The sequence below is a fragment of the Limanda limanda genome, chromosome 6 (genome assembly GCF_963576545.1).
Source record: "Limanda limanda chromosome 6, fLimLim1.1, whole genome shotgun sequence".
Taxonomy (NCBI): Eukaryota; Metazoa; Chordata; class Actinopteri; order Pleuronectiformes; family Pleuronectidae; genus Limanda; species Limanda limanda.
The window spans coordinates 7,941,620-7,960,503 of NC_083641.1; the positions used below are offsets into that span (position 1 = coordinate 7,941,620).

General features: G+C 41.7%; 1 protein-coding gene across 2 annotated transcripts; it reads left to right on the plus strand.

The window, feature by feature from the left end:
* The first annotated feature begins 3,708 nt into the window (after nt 1-3,708).
* On the plus strand, nt 3,709-18,657 carry tnfrsf19 (tumor necrosis factor receptor superfamily, member 19). Of its 2 annotated transcripts, none has more exons than XM_061073352.1 (10): nt 3,709-3,816; nt 4,473-4,557; nt 4,858-4,971; nt 9,584-9,762; nt 9,956-10,041; nt 14,764-14,928; nt 16,351-16,479; nt 16,660-16,762; nt 17,207-17,481; nt 18,386-18,657. In XM_061073352.1, exons 2-10 carry the CDS (start codon nt 4,492-4,494, stop codon nt 18,388-18,390), a joined length of 1,122 nt encoding a protein of 373 aa, XP_060929335.1. In that variant the 5' UTR covers nt 3,709-3,816; nt 4,473-4,491; the 3' UTR covers nt 18,391-18,657. The 2 variants fall into 2 exon arrangements, with proteins under 2 accessions (XP_060929335.1, XP_060929336.1); XM_061073353.1 differs by having other exon boundaries at nt 16,354-16,479.
* Nucleotides 18,658-18,884: the final 227 nt, after the last annotated feature.

Below are 18,884 nucleotides of genomic sequence, written 5' to 3' on the forward strand. Positions count from 1 at the left end.
TGTATGAAAGGTGCAACACAAAATAAGTTTGGTTGGTTAATTAACATTATTTGATTCTTATGACCAATTGAGGGCACAAGAACTCAAAGCTAAAACAAATCCAAACTGTTGATCAGTGATATGAATATTGACTGAAGCTGGAATTCAACATACATGGAGCAGCATTAACTCGATGTCATCTTCACGCTTCTTTTAAATCTTTCTTTATTTCCTTTATTTTCTCCACCAACCCCTGAGATAAATATATAGGTTGCATTGCTCTTAAAAGACGTGTATTTAATAAATGGTATGAATTGTTTTGATTGGCACATGAGCGCTAGTAATTAACTGTAACTATAAGTAATGGGTTATATGAAAATCACGCCCAAAAGATATACAAAAGATACAATACAAAACATACAATAGAAATATTATAGGTTGGTATTTCATAGAAAACTGCACTTGTAGTGATGGTGCCCAAGTGTATTTGACCATATGTGCATTCTAAAGAAACATACACGTACAGCAATAACAAAATACCGATGTGAGTACTTTTTGCAGCTGCATTTTTTTCGAACACGAGTGATTTATGGCGTTGAATTCTGGGACGTGTAGTCGACAAACCATAACCTGATCATACGCCAGAGCGCTGCAGTCAGAGATGCGCACATCAGGTTAGGATACAGGAAGCAGCGATATTAAAGGCCTGTCCACGTCCAGATGATCAGGTTTGTTATTAAAGCCTATTCGGTCTGTTGTTGGAGCCCAGGAGCGGACACAGATTAAAACCTTTGATACTGCAGCACACAGGCCTCATCAGAAACTGTCTGCTGTTCGTACACGACCTGCTCTGACTATAACCTGACGACTAACCTCTCTGATCACAGCTCTGGTCGTTCACCTCTGTACCATCCCTTCCACAACATTGTGCTGTGTGGTGCAGTGTTTTGTGACAATACGTCGAAAAGTGACCTCATCCCCGCGGCCCTTAAAACATTATGTGAACCCGCTGTCAGAGGCATCGTCATGAGATTGGAAAACACTTGATATTGTGCACCAGCCTCTGCAGTATATAGAACAGCAGGTCTGACTGTTCAAAATATCAATACATAAGACCCAGTAGTTGTATGTGACAATACGAAAAACTTGATAGAGTATTACGATTTAATTTCTTCTACAAATAAAGGAAAAGTGCAGTCGTCTATACAATTTTAACATTGTCAATGCTTACAACCGCCTCATGTAATGCCGCATTAAAGAGAGAGAGAGAGGTGCACTCACATTGGGAGAGCATCATGCTGGCAGCAGCAGCCTCAGTGCAGCTCCTCTGTCCTCTGCACCGCAGGGCAGCGCACAAAGTCCTTCAAATGGAAACATACATAGCATAGTGTCCCACTGGAAGACTTCAGTGATGTCGTGATTCTCATGAAATCGACCACAAGATGAGATAACTCAGGGTCGAGGACACCACCGGACAGTTTACTGCAGCTTTCAACGCATGCACGTCTCTTAAAGCCACAGCTGCTGTGTGAAGACCTGATGGGACAGAGCCACACCAGGAAATAAAGGCTTGACAAGAGGGTATAGAATAGAATAGAATAGAATGGAATAGAATAGAATAGAATAGAATAGAATAGAATAGAATAGAATTGAATCTACTATACCGAAGTTGTTATAAATAAGGAATGTTATAATAATGCGGCAATAAACATGTGATATAATACCAATATATAATCAATAATCAATCATCATTACTCAATAATACATTTTTAATAATCAAGTAATCAGTGCAACAAAACCTACACCTGCTTTCATACTGTAAAGGTGGGGTTGCTTTGCTTGTGTTGCTGTTAATAATCAATTACCAATCATCTATAATCAATAATAAACTACCATTAATCAATAATCAGCAGTTAATTAGTCAGTGCTTCATAACCTACACCTGCTTTCATACATTTAAAGGTGAATGACCCAACTTCCTATAGAAAACACAAACCCTCAGTTGTGCAGTAACGAAGGACCACTATTAAACCATGACATCATTAGACCAGTAGAGGGAGACAACAATCTGTGATCTTTTCCTTTCCAGTCTGTGTCTGAGAGAGAAGTGATGGGTGTAGTATCGTCCACTCACAGCTAGTTGTCTCATATCCCTGGTCATGTGTCTACAGATTTAACTTAAACACAATGTATACATACAAACACAATCAGGACATACAGTAGTCGAATGTATCCATTATAACCTCAGCTGCATTAAACTAATCTACATGATTTCATAACAAAGAACAAAACTCATAAAGGTGATGAACATTTTATGACACTATAAAGTAATAATAATAGGTGTTCTCTGTTGCAAGCTGTATGAAATACATGAAACCATTGAAGCATTAATATTTCACAACAGGTTCTGTAACAGGTAATTACATTTACAAAGTAGTAACTGATTTCCTGGAATTTATATACAACATGTCCTGACATGTACAGTAATTGGCAACTTTTGCTGCAGAGTTGAACTTTTGTCCTCTGTGTCTTTGCCTCGGTTCAGACTCTAAACTTTTTATTCGCTAGAAGTGGATGTTATCATGTAGATTTTGTGTTAATGTAGCCTTTGTCAGATTAGTTGTGAGGCTGTTTAATTTGTTGAAAAATCTACAGTCGTATTAACAAATATTTTAGGAAAATGTAGAGAAATGTAGACTTTGTCATGAACGAAATGGTTTAAATAGACTCTGGGTATAGGTAGACTCTATGTAAGATAATAACTGTGGCTGCTTCTTATACATTCATTTTTTTTTATTGTTTGGGACTCAATTTCGTCCCAACTTTTTTTCTAAAAAATGTATTTTTGTGACTATTTACATATATAAACAAAAGTCACAAGCTAAACTGTTTGTATTAATATGACTGATGTGTCTTTTCTCCACCATGCAGACGAAATCAGTGACTTGAACCCTGCTCCTCTCGGCAGATGGGTTAACAAGTCATCTAAACTCCTGCCAATCCTGGAGTGGCACACTTGTGTCTTGTCATCTGGAGCTCATAGAGATGAACGCTTCCAAATCATTTCAATGTGACGTCCTCCAAATAGACAGTGAGCAGCAGACACTAGATTAGCCTTAGATGTCATAGAGGGAGTGTTACCTTTCAGAAGAACAAAACGGTTTCAGGGCACTTTACAAGAGGGACTAACATCCAATTATTCAGGAAATATCTTATTAAACTTTACAGTACAGGGTAAGTGACCAGTGGAGGACCCTGGGCCACACACAGAGAGAGAGAGAGAGAGAGAGAGAGAGAGAGAGAGAGAGAGAGAGAGAGACAGAAAAGTTTGTGTGGGGGGCAGGAGGGGGCTCTGATGTAAGCAGGCTGATCACAGATCAGATGAACGGTCTTCTGATCCATAAACCCTAACCCCACCCCCCCACCCGCTCTCTCTCCCTCTCTGTCTTTGATGTCGGGGTTGAGTTAGTGCTCGGTCTGCTGCTCTCTATAGCTGTGTGTGTGTGTGTGTGTGTGTGTGTGTGTGTGTGTGTGTGTGTGTGTGTGTGTGTGTGTGTGTGTGTGTGTGTGTGTGTGTGTGTGTGTGTGTGTTGTGTATGAGAGCTCGGGCGGCAGCAGCAGCTCTCTCTCTCTCTCTCTCTCTCACTCTCTCTCTCTCTCTCTCTCTCTCTCTCTCTCTCTCTCTCTCTCTCCTTTCTCTCTCTCTCTCTCTCTCACACACACGGGGATCTGCAGACCGGTGGGTAACACACCACCTCACCTCTTGCTCGCCGGTCTGCTTTCAACTCTGGAACCAACGCAACCAATACTTTGATTAAGCGGGTCGTTGTTTTACAGGTAAGAAGTGACTCTTCATTGCTTTTAGACGTGAACAGTTTCTGCACTCTAACGACAGAGAGTGTTTCGCTTCATCTCGGATACAGTGAGACACGAGCACAGCAAACCTCCCGCCCATAGATGAATATTATGAAGTATTATGAATAAACACAGCCTTTACTGACGATGCTGTTCTTTTAGCAACGAGTTCCAGCCACAGACTGTCGCTTTGAGCGCAGCAAAGAGAAGTGTTTGCGACTGTGTTTGCCACAGAGTCACAATATAACGCGTTTTTAACATATCCAACTACAGTGTGTGGGAGCTGTGAGAGATTCATTCTGGTGAGCTTTAATCAGAGAGCATCAATTCAATCTGCGCCTGGTTATTTTAAATCTATGCTTCACAACCTACCCCTGCTTTAGAACAGCTAAAGGTGAAGTCACTCTTGTGTTGGTGTTAATAATCAATTATGAATAGTTAATTAATCTGTGCTTGACAACCTACACCTGCTTTCATGCAGGTGAGGTTGTTTTAAGTATGTTGCTGTTAATAATCTATCATTTTAAATTTAGTGACCTCAGAACATTTTATAAGTTATGGAGCGTATATTCATTTATAAACAATGTAATCATATGATGGAGAACATAAGTTTTTTATTGTTGTTTCGTTTTTTCCAGCCACAAGTGGCCCATCAACATGGTGTGGATGCTGCAACACACCCTCACACTTTTACTAACTGTGCAGGTCATATACTCAACTCTGGTAAGTGTTTCATTATATGGGGCATTTTTCCAAAAACCTTTTCTGAACCTTTTTTATATCAATCAATCAAATTTAAATCACAGTCCATTCTGATTTATCTCAAAAGTTTCATCTTAACTCATCCCATTTCAGATTTGTTTTCAAGAATAATTCAAGTTTGACCCCTTTAAACTTATTATGAGATAGATTAATGTATGATGCATAGGTCTGGACTGAGTCTGCTTTTATCTGATGTGGATAAAAAGTGTTGATGAAATGCAGGAATCTCTAACTTCCACCAAACGACTGTGTCCCGCTCAGATTCCTGTGAGGGCCGAGGAGGAGACCAGAGAGTGCAGAGAACTGGAGTACAAGGACCGGTTTGGAAACTGTAAACCCTGCAAGCAGTGTGATGCAGGACAGGAGCTTTCAAAGGTTTGAATTATTCCGACTTTTTTAATAACCTCATCTGTATGAACTGAAACTTTTGTTCGAAGCAGTTTTGTTTAAAGTGCTGTGTTCAAACAAGAGCATGTTGAAAATGTTGTCACTAGTTTATTTATTCTAAAAGGAACATTTGGTAACACAAGGGATCCATTACAGGCCAGCTTAATCAACTTCCTCAAGCTAAAAACAGATGGTTTATGCCTGCGGTAAAAAGTATGAAAGAGTTCATGAACATATTGGACATCAGTGTTTATAAAAGTGTATCTTATCCAGTGAGCCAACATTATTTATCACTTCCTCTCTTTCATGCACAGAGCGGCCAGGCTGTTTGTAGAGCACCGACCCTTCTTTAATCAGTCACACCCATACTTTTGACCTTCTAAAGCTGAATGGCTCCCATTGTTTTTCCCCGTTGTACCCTGTCCAACTTATTGTCTTCGCTGTTTGTAGTTACAGCCGTGCCTAAGCTTGCTGCTCCCTCCGCGGGGAAAACCATCTTTCTCACCACCTCTGCCACATGTTTTTGTGTGCTTTGTACAAACAGGCTTCTAGAGTGTCAGTAAAGGTTGGTAAGCAAAGGGCTTCCTCTCTTTTACCCAGGTTGACAAACACAAAAAAAAAACATTTAAATTGATGATGGTCGATTAAATATTAGAATAGTGATATATAGTGAAATACAGTTCCATAGTGACTGAAGCGGCCATGTGAATAAATCAAAACATCTCTGAAACTAAAAGGTGTACCTAATAAACTGGATAGAGTATATCTGGTCTATACTAATATATTAAACATGTTTTTTGGGCCTTAAAACAAGCTCCAGACATAGATTCTGACCCAATAAATTTCACTTAATTTCAGTTTACAATGAGGGATGTCATTATATCAGAAACGTAATGGCAGCCTTAAAGAATATCCTGCAGTTAAATAGAAGCGGATTGACTTTATGTGGGTTTAAACGACACTACATGTTTTAGTGCTGGTGAAAAAAGTCTGTATCACTCTTTACATCTGTTGAACACATGCATTTAAGCCCAGTTGCCTTTAATCTCTGTGCACACAGACATGCACTCTGTGGTTGATAATACGCTTCAGTAGTCCTCGTGTTTCTCTGCCAGCCCAACAGGCATGAATGCTGCTCGCCACCCTGGGGTCCTGGTTAATAATTGGCTGCCTCATTCTTTCGCTGAAGGTAGCGGGATACCGGCTCACAGTGGATTCCTGGGCCTGCACTCAGAGAAAGATTCCCAGAGAAACAACTTCTGATCCGAGCTCTGTGTCACCAAGACAATCTATCTATATTCAGGAAGGCAGGGCTGAGGGTTGGAAGGGAAGCAGACTTTTGGAGTCCCTCTGTGCAGCTGCCATAGAGATCCCAGAGGAATGTGTCCTAGTTTGCCTCTGGAAGCCTCTCTGAGGCGGACCGACAAACATCAATTAGCCCCTCCAAACTTACTGTAGCTAAAAGAACCACCCACACAGAGGGACTATTAAAACCAGTTCTTCTTTCTAACACAAACATATCTCACTCTAGGTTTCATTCATAGTAAGTTCCTCAGTCTCGGGCTGTGTCAAGCATGAAGGATAAGTAGTGAATTGCTTTCCAAAGCAGGCTGGAAAACTGCCAGCGACAAAAAAAAGGCTGGAACACAACTTTAATGTGTCAACATCTTGTAGTATGTAGCAAGAGTGTAACATTTCCTTCGGCCACACTCCCAGGGCAAAGGACGGAGAAGAGAAATGCAGTTATGAGGATTGCATTAGCAGCACAGGATAAAAATCAAAGTTGTCAGTTATTCTTGTGCCTTAAGAAGCCAAAAAACGAAAGTGTAATGGCGTGAGGGAAATTAAGGGAGTGGAAGTGTTTTTTGTCCCAGTTAAAACGCTGCTTTAACAAACTCCCACTGTTTCATTCCCAGATCAGATGATTGGCTGCCCTCCGTGTGATTCCCCTCTAATCTCAGAAATATCTCTGCGTCTGAACATGCTTTGGGTCTCAGCCAGCCCGACCCCTCTCCGCTCCATCCGGCTGTTGTGGTTGGCAGTCTCACCCGAACTAGATCAGGAGATGGGACAGGGAAAGGGAATTTTATCAATTTGCTTTTTTTTTTAATGTCTCTGAGTTGAAACCACCTAAAAGTTAAATTTAACATTAGTCTTTTCTGATGATTTTCATTGAAATTTTTAAATGATATTTAATTGGATTGAAGTTTTCTTGACAGGTTTATTATTTGAATACATCCCTGGTAGTTTTCTCCGTAATGCATTGCTTTATCTCATACATTTGCATAGTTTATAAACTATACCTGCTGAGATACATAAAGATATGGTCTCTAAGCTACCAGCCGATGCATTATAAAGAATTCATTTGGCTCAGTCAGTTTGTGCTTGTTTTGTAGTATTTTTTGCCAGTATTATAACATGTACACACCCTGAAAAATATATGATCTTTTCAAGGAGGATTAACAGATTAACTATGTATTACTTCATTGATGCTGGCATTTTACAATTGAGAAAGGCTTTTACTTTGTGTATAATAATACATGTATTCACCTTTTCATATTGACCTCAACATGACAGACCACCACAGAGTAATGTCTTTCTTTTCGCTGCTTAACTAGTCTCAGTGAGCTTTGTTAGTGGAGATAAAAGAAGAAAGGGAGAATTCCTTGATGTTCTGTGTGGCCTGGATCAGAGGGGTAGAAGTTGGCTTCACGTTCCTTTTGTTTCAGTGCTCTGACCTGCTCATGGTTACGTGGCATTAGCCCCCATCTTGCCATGTGAGGCCGCACAGACAAAGCTTGTGCTAGTCCTGTGGTTAGGCCAAACCATCACTGGGCCTCATCCTCCTTCATATGGAAGTGGGCCACAGAATCAATGTGAGCTAGCTTGCGGTGGATCTTTCTGGAGGACCAGTTTAGTTTTAGGGTTCCTGCCTTTCCTGATCCAGTCTGAGATTATTTCTCTTGAGAAAGGCAATATTATGGTTTGCAACAGATGGGGCGTCCGATTCCTCTTTATTCTGCCTTTCCCCATTTAATCACTCATCAGCTACCCCCTCTCTGTTTCTCACTCCCCCCCACCTCCACTGTTCACTGCCCTGCCCTGCTGAAGAGCAAGGCCTAATATGGAGACTTCATAACAACAGCTGCAAAAGTCCAGCCCTAGATGGTCCACCTCGGGCCCGGCTTGGCCCAAGGGTTCAGTGTCAGGCTCACATGTGTTTGGCTGGAAGCACTGAATTCCTCATCTTCCAACCTGACTGTACGGTGCCATCACACGATCACATCTTTGCCTCTAACTTCCCTTTTAATTTCTTGCCAGCCAGCCTGCTTCCCCAAACCCAACCCCATTCCAGACTCTTGTGCCCACATTCCACTGGGACTGCATGCCCGGGCAGTGAAATGGGACACGGGTGAGGAGAGAATGAGAAGAGAGAAGCCCTGTTTGAAGCTGACCTTCACATTAATGATATATGAGTAACCCCCGACCCCCTTCCTTGTCTATCGTTCCAGCTTTGGATTGCAGTGTGGCAACACTGGATAACAGGAGGGCAGCTGCTCTGGAGCTGATAGTGAATGATCAATGTATGATGTCATGCCTTCAGGGTATTTTCACTGTGGTGTACAGTAATATCAGATGTCAAATAAATGTCACTCTGTGGTTGAGGTCACCAACGTAATTTAGGAGATGTGAAGGTGACAAAGATCAGAAAAGAGACAATATAAGACACAACTTTTGTAAATGGTCATGAGCAGCTGGAGTGATACTTAGAATTAACTACATAACTTAACAAAACTTGTTAATAGGTGCTGAAATTGGGTCACCAAATTGTTTGATATTTCTTCTAAACTTTGTCAGACTATGTTTCTTCAATTAAAGTTGCTGTACAGAAGGGTTAAATATGTCAAAAGGTTCATTTGACTCGAAATGTGTGAAAAACCAAAAATAAGATCCACACTCAACTTATTTTCTTATTCCTAATAAAATAGTAAATTAGTCTCACTTTTCATGTCCTCCTTAAAAAACATCAAAAAAATTTAGATTTTGCTTGGTTCGGTTGGACAATTTCTCAAAAGGTGGTTTCACATTAGAACACTCCCACACTAGTCAGAAGCTGTGGTTTTAAAGTGCACTTTCAAGTGTTGAACACAAAAGAGTATTCATCGTATTTTCTCCATATACCTTCCTATAATCCTTGCCCCTTCCCTAAGTGTTTCCTTTGCTTGCTGGCCTCTCCATCAATGGGACACTCACTGAGTCTGCTCCGAGAGAGTCACACGAAAACACAGCAGTAAACTTGCAATAATACAACAGTGGGTGTCCTCCAGGGCCTTTATTATTCAAATGCCAGGCCTTTCTAGGTCTTGCAGCGGAAGGGCGCTCATTCATACTGAGAGAGTCAGGGAGATTATTGCCAGTGTAAGATGGACTCTCCAAAGAGGCAGGCCATTGTTCTGCTCTGATCCTGTGAGCCAATATCATTCTTTAATTCCAGACCCCCGGTAGTCCACGTCCAAGCCCTCTTTTCACCAGCTGCACATCATCCCAAATCACCAACCCCACCTCTTACCCGGTGTATTTCTCCTGTTAATCCCCCCAGGAATGTGGCTTTGGTTATGGAGAGGATGCCCGGTGTGTGCCCTGCCGGAGCAGCCGCTTCAAAGAGGACCGAAGCCTGCAAAAGTGCAAGGCCTGCTTGGACTGTGGATTCATCAACCGCTTCCAGAAGGGCAACTGCTCCACAACCAGCAATGCAGTGTGTGGCGACTGTCTGCCAGGGTGAGAGGAGAGATGCACCACCGCTACCACAACCTCATGTTATCTATAAAACGTATTCATCTTAAACGATTATTTTAAAGAAGAAGACAAACATGTCACAACACACACAAGCATCAGAAGTTGTGCACATCTGATGCTCCTATGTTCACGACAGCTTTGAAGGTTAAAACATGTTATTTTGTTTCTTCAACAGATATTACAGGAAGACAAAATTAAGTGGTTTCCAGGACATGGAGTGTATACCCTGTGGGGACCCTCCACCTCCTTATGAGCCTCACTGTAAGCAACTTTTCTTTCTTTGACTTCTTCTAAGAGTTGGCAGTCGACATCACTGGCTGCACGTTTTGTTGAATGGCCATGAATACAGGCTATTCATCCCAGCCCACAATACGTGATGTTTTATGAAGCAACAACAGGGATACTATTTTCGAAAAGCAAATATGACCCGCTACAGCCCACTGTTGAACTCCTAGCCAAATGCTATTAGAACCAAAACTCAAGCAGCAGTGCCACAACAAAGCCTGTACACACACAACATGACAGCACAAGGCCCTCGGAGTAATCAGAACCACAGCCTTTACAGGGTGGAGCGGGCTGCAGTTCATTCACTGAGCCAAGCAGCTATGCTATAAGTGCAAATAAACGCTTGGATTTATAAGCCGAGCAGTTCAAAAGCTGAAAAGGATACCACAAACATAATGGTGGATTTGCCAACACTGGATTACATTAGCTCCAACTATGTCACTCACTTTCAGCACTCAATTTGGATTAAATGAGCAAACCTCCTTGGACAAAACCTCCATTGATATTTTCAGACAAAACTTATCCTTGCACTGCTGCTCTGTTCAACGTGGTTTTGTTTCAGCACCAGGGTAAACAAGCCAGCGAGTATGCTGGTTCAAACAGCATTATTTATTGCCTTCTGTACAGATCCATTATGCTAAAAGGAGGCAGGAGGTGTGTTACAGTATGTTCACAAAGCAGTGCTCACATTCCAGCAGGCTACACATCCAATTAACTTTTCTCCTCCAGCCATTGTAAGTAGTTAAGCCCAACCTTATGATTTCAGGTTTCCACATAAAACCAACAGGCGACTGAACTTATACCTTTGGTAATTGAGTGTGACTTCCTGATGGCAGAGGAGTCTGCAGCTGTTTCTGCAAAGGCTTATTTGGCAGCTTAAGCATCAGAGCGAACTCAGCCAGAGTTATCCTGTGTTGAATAAAGGGAGACAGCTCTGGGTCATCAGAAGACGTTTGTTCAGTAGTCGCTCACAAGTGGATCATGATTCATTGGACCATCTTCTGTTTATTGTAGATTTTCCCCCATATGTTATATATTCGCAAGCAGTATCCCTGTTTTTGTAATGAGTGCTAGGCCTGGAACAACTGGCATCTCTCTGTCTGCTCATTTTTACATCTGTGCAGCTTCCCCCGTTTGATACAGGAGGAGACCCTTGAAACAAAATGTCCATTGTGTCTGAGAACATAGTTGGTAGTTAGCCCGTACACAACTCTCAGTGGAGCATTTCAAAATGTTTGAAGGTCTTGCTCCCTCCCTCCAGTGTTATCTTGAGGAGAGTGGTGAAAACTTAAAGGGCAGATCATTCTAATAGGCCACACTGGCCCGGGGCAATGGTGCAGCTGTGCAGGGGAGGCAGTTGTAGTCTGGGGTAGACTGTAAATCTTCAACCACCCCTCCTTTCTCCTCCTCCCTTTTCCCCTTGTGGCTTTTTGGAGTGAAGTAAAAACGAGATTGTGTTTTATGGAATCCTTTAGCCTCTATAATGTGTTTCATCTGCTGGGGTTTTTCACTGTCATAGTAGATCTCAGAAGGCTGACTAGACCATACTAATACATACAGACATGTAGAGATACGTTCATGCCTTCATTCTTTCTCATGTGATAATAATCAAAGGTTCTTGGTATAAATTTGTTTGGTTGGTTTGTTTGAACCATTTAAAAAGTCTGCGCATGAAATGGAGGATCGTTTTTGTAGTTCTTAGCTTGAATACGATAAAGAGACATTTCTGTCATTCAGAGTTCATGGTAAAACAGAGAAAGAATACTCTTAAAAGAGTTTGCAGAGAACAAAGTCAAAGATCCTTCAGAGGTGTAAAGAAGTGGTTCTTTTATTTGGAGTATGTGGAGCTCCATAAAGTCAACAGACAGAGTCTGTGAAAGGCTGTGGTTTATTGGTCTGCCGTGTGTGAAGATAATATCAGCAGGTGAGCTCTCTTCAATGGGCCAGTGTTTATCTGTGTTTGCTGCAGCTACCCGGTCTCTGACAACAGACCGCCTTTGTGTTGTGGGACAGATGATGCTCACCTCGGATGAGTTCAGATGGACCCTGACAATGAAGAACAAATATAAACACAACGGTTAGATATTATGGCTGTGGATCACTAATACAGCACAGCTACATAGTGATCACTGCTTTGATAGACTTAGATGAGAAATGCTAAATAATACATTTTTCATGAGATCATTTTTTTTAAACACAGTATTTTATTATTTTAAAAGTAAGAGAATATCTCTAAATGTGAGAATGTGATTCATGAGTTAGAAGGTGATATTCCCTTTCAGTGTGACTTCATCTTCATCCATAAGCTACACTGAATACAGAGTCATTTAATTCAAATGTATAAATATTAAGTGTAGCTGCAATGATTTTAACATGCTCTCGCTATTAGTTAAAACAGATATTTTATAACTGGTAATAAGTCGTGATCTTGACAGCGTTTACTCTTTAATGCTCCTCTGTTGGGCTTTCCTTGAGAGCTGCTTTGAGCTTTTCCTCTTTTTTTCCCCCTGAGAAGGAATGTTAAAATACCCCTTATCCCTTATCGTGGCTGAATAAAACAAGTGGCCAAAGATAAAGTAATGTTTACATTGCATTACAAAGAGCTCTTGGATGTGAAAAGGTTGAAACCAGTCCCCATGATTAATGGACTGAAAAGCAAACAGCAGGACTCACTGAAAAAGATTTGCTCAAATAATAGTAGTATTCAACACATTATAAAACTTTCTCTCACCGTTGTTTTCCTGCATATTGTCACACGCATTACAGACTTTACTTTTACTGCTCTCTGTATAAACCTTCATCACAAATGCTTTAATCAGGAAAATTTGGTCTTACGACTGATAATGATCATATCAACAGTTATGTTTAGGTGCAAGAGTCTAGCGTGTGTTTACTTAGAAATATATTAACATAGAGACTTAAATACGGACATTTGTTGCGTTTCTCTCCTATGCAGAACAACAGCACAAAGGAGGAGACGTCCCCCAAAAGTGGATGTAGGGGTACAGACATTCCACATACTGACTATGGAGGACTATGGACATATCAGTATCAACTATTTACACAGATTTGGTGTATTTATAACATTAAATCATCTTAAAGCTTCATATGTCCGACATGCTGAGTTAATGCTGCTGGCTGATTTCGCTGCTATCACACAGATTGTCTGGAAAGTCAAGGACGACTGTTTCTTTGAATATGATTTCTGAAATCATATTTGTTTATTTCAGAACAAGAAAGCATTATTGTTTTGATATGAAACTATATATGACCAATCAGTGGATTTTATATCATAGTAATTAGCAATTCCTGTCTAGCACAGAGTGGAGTGTCCCCCACTGTAATGTAAGGGATGTTAGGGACATTAGATTTCAGAGGTATGATCCCCTAAGAGTATGTGTTATTCAATCCTTATAACATTTGCACTGTTAAAATGGCAGCTAATCCACATGACTGAAGAGTGGGAGTTAAATTTGTTTATATCAGCTGGCCAAACTTAAAAAAAGCAGCCTTTTATGTTATATGTTTCCAAAAATGACCAATGAATAAACCTTAAAGCTGCACCAATCAATCATTTCACAATCAATTGATCAATGAATGATGCTTCGTGGGGTTGTTCGTAATGATGAATCCAAAGTCCAGAGGCATAAATCAACCATGTCTAGAAAACAGTTGCAGAAACAGGCAACTATTGCTCTGATAAAACGACTGCAGTCCCTGCTTAACACAGAAAATGTGACTCTCTGGTGAACATAATAGCTTTAAAGTAACCTTATTTATATCCCACCTCTCTAAACAGCCAAAATCTTGCTTCCGTGTGTTGCTAGATGCGTAAATAAGCATCAGGAAACATTCAAAAGTAGTTTGTTTGTGTTTGCCTTTGCTTAAAATGTGCTGTTCAGTTAGAAGGTGATAGAAAGATCATGTTTTTAATCCAGCTGCTCTTTGTTCACATTGTTATAACAGACTGTGCTTTTATCTCCGATGAGTGTTTGAAAGGATAATTACATGGACCCAAATATTTCAAACAACTGCGTCAGTTCGTCTGTCTTATATTGTGTTATTGAGCGTAAAGCAGCACTAAACCCAGGATGTTCTATATTTCCTGGAAACTTTTGGCACAGTAACACAAAGATGCGTTAATACACTCCTGACGTCTGTCTGATATGCTTTCCTCCTTCAGATACAGTGCATGCTCACATTTGGCCTATTTCTAAAACCTGACCAAACTCTTAATTTCAAAGCTTGTTGAGCATGTGAGGGAGCCCGGGGGCGGAGGTGGGGTCGAACCCTCTGTAAATCATCTTCTGTGGAGAAAGACAGAGGGAGATAAAGAGAGAATCCACCACAGGTGTTTTCTCTTTGAACTTGTCTGCTTATTTCATTGAGCCTCAGCGAGGAGATGACTGGCCCAAGGCGAAAAGTAATCATTTGTTTCACGTTACCAGCAGCTTCTGATTGGCTGAGGAGTGTGGATTATATGAAATAACTGCACCTCATCATGTGTTATTCCCCAGTTTCTTTTGATCACTGCGCCTCATTAAGGTTTAGCTGTTGTGTCTGAAACAGTCAAATAGGTGTAGTCCTATATTATCACTCACCACATAACTAAAAGATGTGAACATCTGTGATGATGTCGTTAATCAAATATTTATTTCACATTTGTCATCTGTACTTCACACTCATCTCTCTCCACAGGCAGTGGGCGAGTAGACCTGGTGCCGCTTCCCTCGGTGGTGACCAGCCCGCAGGACATGGCCCTGGCTGCAGTCATCTGCAGCGCTCTGGCCACCGTGCTGCTTGCCCTGCTGGTCCTGTGTGTCATCTACTGCAAGAGACAGCTGCTAGAGAAGAAGCCCAGCGGTGAGTAGCAGCACCTTGAAGCACTGTCCAAAACAACATTTGAAAACAAGATGTTTAAAAATCAAGTTTTTGTGCAAGAAAAGTCCTTTATTTTGAGTCTTCCATCCAAACACAGAGGCTCAAAGAAAGCTTTGCAGACTTGTCAGGTACCACTGCAGCTGCTTTCTATGGACGAGCCAGGTTTGCCTGTGCAGCGAGCACTGAACCTTGAACCCTGAACCCCTCTCCCCGGGTGCCAATGAAATCCCAGTACAAATTGTTTTCTGATCAAGACTTCCAAAATAAAGGTGTTCCAAAATGTGCTTGACTTTTACAACCTCATTAGAAAAATCCGACAAGGAAGATAAGATGGAGATAATCTATCTCAAATATGTCACCTGTGCTGAGCAGCCAGTTGTGTGGAAGTCGCACATTATTTGAAATGAGTTTTTGCTCCTCTAATAATTGTGCTTTTAACAAAGTAACTGCAGTAGCTGAATATTTTAAGTGGCTTAAAATAGGATTATATAAAAGGTGGATGAGCACGATTTCTTTGCTCTTTAGTCAATTACACAGACAGAGTGTCAATTCATCTGTCATTCGTGATCTTCGGTGTAAAGCCTTATTAAAACTTGATGTTGCCTATTTGTGGCAACTTGTATAATGAGCAGCATTCTTGAAGCCCAAAGTGTTTGATTATCTGAATTCTTCCAAGGCAAATAATTAATGACATTATGATTGTCTGGTTAGCTCACCTGAAACAAAGGATGCGGTACAATTTTGTTTTTTTAAAGTGGCGTTAAAAGAACACGCGTCAAATATTTTGTCAGTAGATTCTACTCAGTCCAAACAAGCAAGCCACCCTTCACCCAAGCTGCTACAACATGCTAACACAGTGGTTTTAAAATTATACACAAGAATTTGTATCAGCCTCATGGCTGATTGAATTTAATCAAATTCCCCACACACACACATGCACACATACCAAAAAGTCTAATTCCAGACTTATTTCTGTTATTATTCTTAATAGGAGCGTAGAAAAGTAGAGGGTTGCTACATTATAATAAGCATAATTTAGTTTATAAGCCGTCAATAATTGATTTACTGATTTTTAATGAGTCAACCCAGACAGTCATGAACTGAGCAAAACTCAATACATTTTGGTGCTATTCCAGATCAAGGGGCGGACATAATATTTTATTTCCACTTTTTTAAACATTATTTTTCAATATTTTCATTGACTTCTCTATTTAGGGGACTGATATTTATGAGTGTGTGCAGTTCAAATGCATTTAATTGGGACTTGGTGGATATTGGACTCGAGTGCCATTTTAGTACTTATTATTATGGAGAAATTATTAAAGTGGTACCAGTAGGGGGTCGATTCTGCACTGGGTTGAGGTAGGTCTCAGTGGTTGACCGTCCTTCACCGTGCTTCCACAGCAGCCTCTCTGAGGTCCCAGGACTGTCCGTATAGCGGAGCAGAGCTCTCCTGCTTGGACCCCCGCTGGCTTCACGACTTTCCCCATAGACACTGCTGCCAGTGTCACCTGGGCCCCGGACACTCCTGCGGTAGGACGTGATTCAGACTGATGTGATCTAATGCTACAAACTTCTTGTGAAGCCACAGCCAATATTTTTTTAATGTTTCTGATAACTGAGGATACATATTATATTCTAAATTCAGCGATTTACTGTCATGTTGGAACAACTGATGATGGGAATGTGTATATCGTCGTGTGTGATGTTCAGGTCCAGTCCACCTTATCCCATCGCTGTGGTATGATGAAAGGTGCAGTCTGAGCCGCAGCCATGACAACAGTCCCTTCCAGTCCCAGACGAGCCTCAGTGACGGGTGAGGACTGCAGCTAATTTATTCCCACAAGCAACAAAATGTGTCCAATTAAAATCATTATCATCATCACTATTCAAACTGCCGGTCAACAGCATGACAGGAAACATTTTCCAGTAGTTTGACTGATCCAAACTACACAGGGAATAAACTGTTTCCAGTAAAACACGTACATTTAAGATACTTCACACAATGATGAAAGAACTTGATACAGTTTGGTTAATCTACCTGGAGACAATACACAGGCTAGCAGCTGCTCTGCTGCCTTGGGGGCAACCTTCTAATTTCCGTTAATATCAAAGATATAATTTACAGTGGCTAATGGCACCCTTTGAAGTGCTGAGAACTAAGAGGCATATTGCTTTTATATGAAACACCACAGGGTGTGGCTGTGAACAGAGATTCACAGTGATATTAACCACAGCTTTCTTTCACACGTTCCCCCAGGAACCGGGATGAGGAGAGCACACCTGTGCAGCAGGGGGGACGCCCAGGGTTTGACACCGTGGAGGCCGGTGGGATAACGAGGAGCTGGGAGCCTGCAGAGTGTTTGCCTCAGTGCAACTCGGAATGTACAGAAAGAATGGAGGAGGATTGTGAGGGGGACAGAGAAGAAGAAGGGTGCAGGTCAAGGGAGAGTTCACCTGAGAGGAGCAGGCAGATCCCCAGTGAAGCTGTGACAGAAGCACTTCATCCCAAACAGCTCACGTCAACTCAGTTAGGTGAGTCACTACCAATGCAGACCCAACATGACATACCCCAGCTGTAAATCACCTGAGCAAAAAGAAATCAGCTACTCCAAGTAAATAAAAAAGAGATACCAAAGAGCTGCCTTCACACCTTAAAGCCGTGTTCAGACAAGAACTCCAGATGATGTCCGCACATTTAGGTCTGGACTTTGTCAGGAGTTTGCCTTTCACACATAAACAACCCAGCAGGAGATTCTCCGCTCAGACACGTTCACAACATCAAAATAAACCCTTCGGCAGATTCAGTGGAGGGTTGGTGCAGCAGGCGGCGGAAGGATATATGGTATTAAGGCTGCTGAAGAGCTGTTTTTGTTGACAGCACATGAACACCGGCTTCAGCTCTTATCACCTTAAACCCTCTTGACATCTTTGTCTGTGTCTTCTATGTGTGTTGCCCCACTTTTTCATCAACTTGCCCACTCGCTCACGGTGAATCCTCCGGAGAATCTCTTGCTGTGTTGTCACATCGACCCATCAGGACATTCGGTTAGGAGAAACTCTAGACAGTGCCGAGCCTCTCAAGATTTGCGTTCTCACTTACAGCTTCTCTGGAGAATGATTGGAGATTAGCCAGAGTTCAGTGCATGTCTGAAAGCTGCTTTAGAGACTGTGAAAGAAGATTCAACCCCTCTCTAACCCCTGCACATAATTTACCTCTTAAAGACAGCCAATAATAATGTAGGACATCCATTTCATGGCCTGGGACATTGCTCTGTGTGTGTGTCCATGCTGAGCAGCTGGTAAAAGAAACTAGAGAGGGCAGCACTAGTTGTTTGATGTGGACGAGACTGTGTTTAAAGTCGGCCGCTGGCTGACTCTGGGTAGATACGTTACTAATCACAGCGTGTCTGCCTTCTTCTTCCTGCTCTCTCTCCAGGATGACATGGACTTGTTTGGCTCGTGTTCCACCCTTGAACCAGCCTGGACTCAACAACAGCCGCAGCCAGATCCCGTTTCAGATTACTCACACCTGCCATTCCCCCTACCACTCCCCCACACACACACACACTTTTAACTGCCTGCAGCTGACCTCAGAGCCACTGCTCAAAGAAAGAATCTGAACGAGTATGTTCATACATGTAAACAATAGCACTATGGAGAATACTCAAAGCATGAGGGCAAATGCACGCACGCACGCACGCGCACACACACACACACACACACACACACACACACACACACACACACACACACACACACACACACACACACACACACACACACACACACACACACACACACACACACACACACACACACACACACACACACACACACACACACACACACACACACACACACACACACACACACACACACACACACACACAAGCACAGACATACACAGAATGTGAACTCTCTGGCCCAGAAGGTGA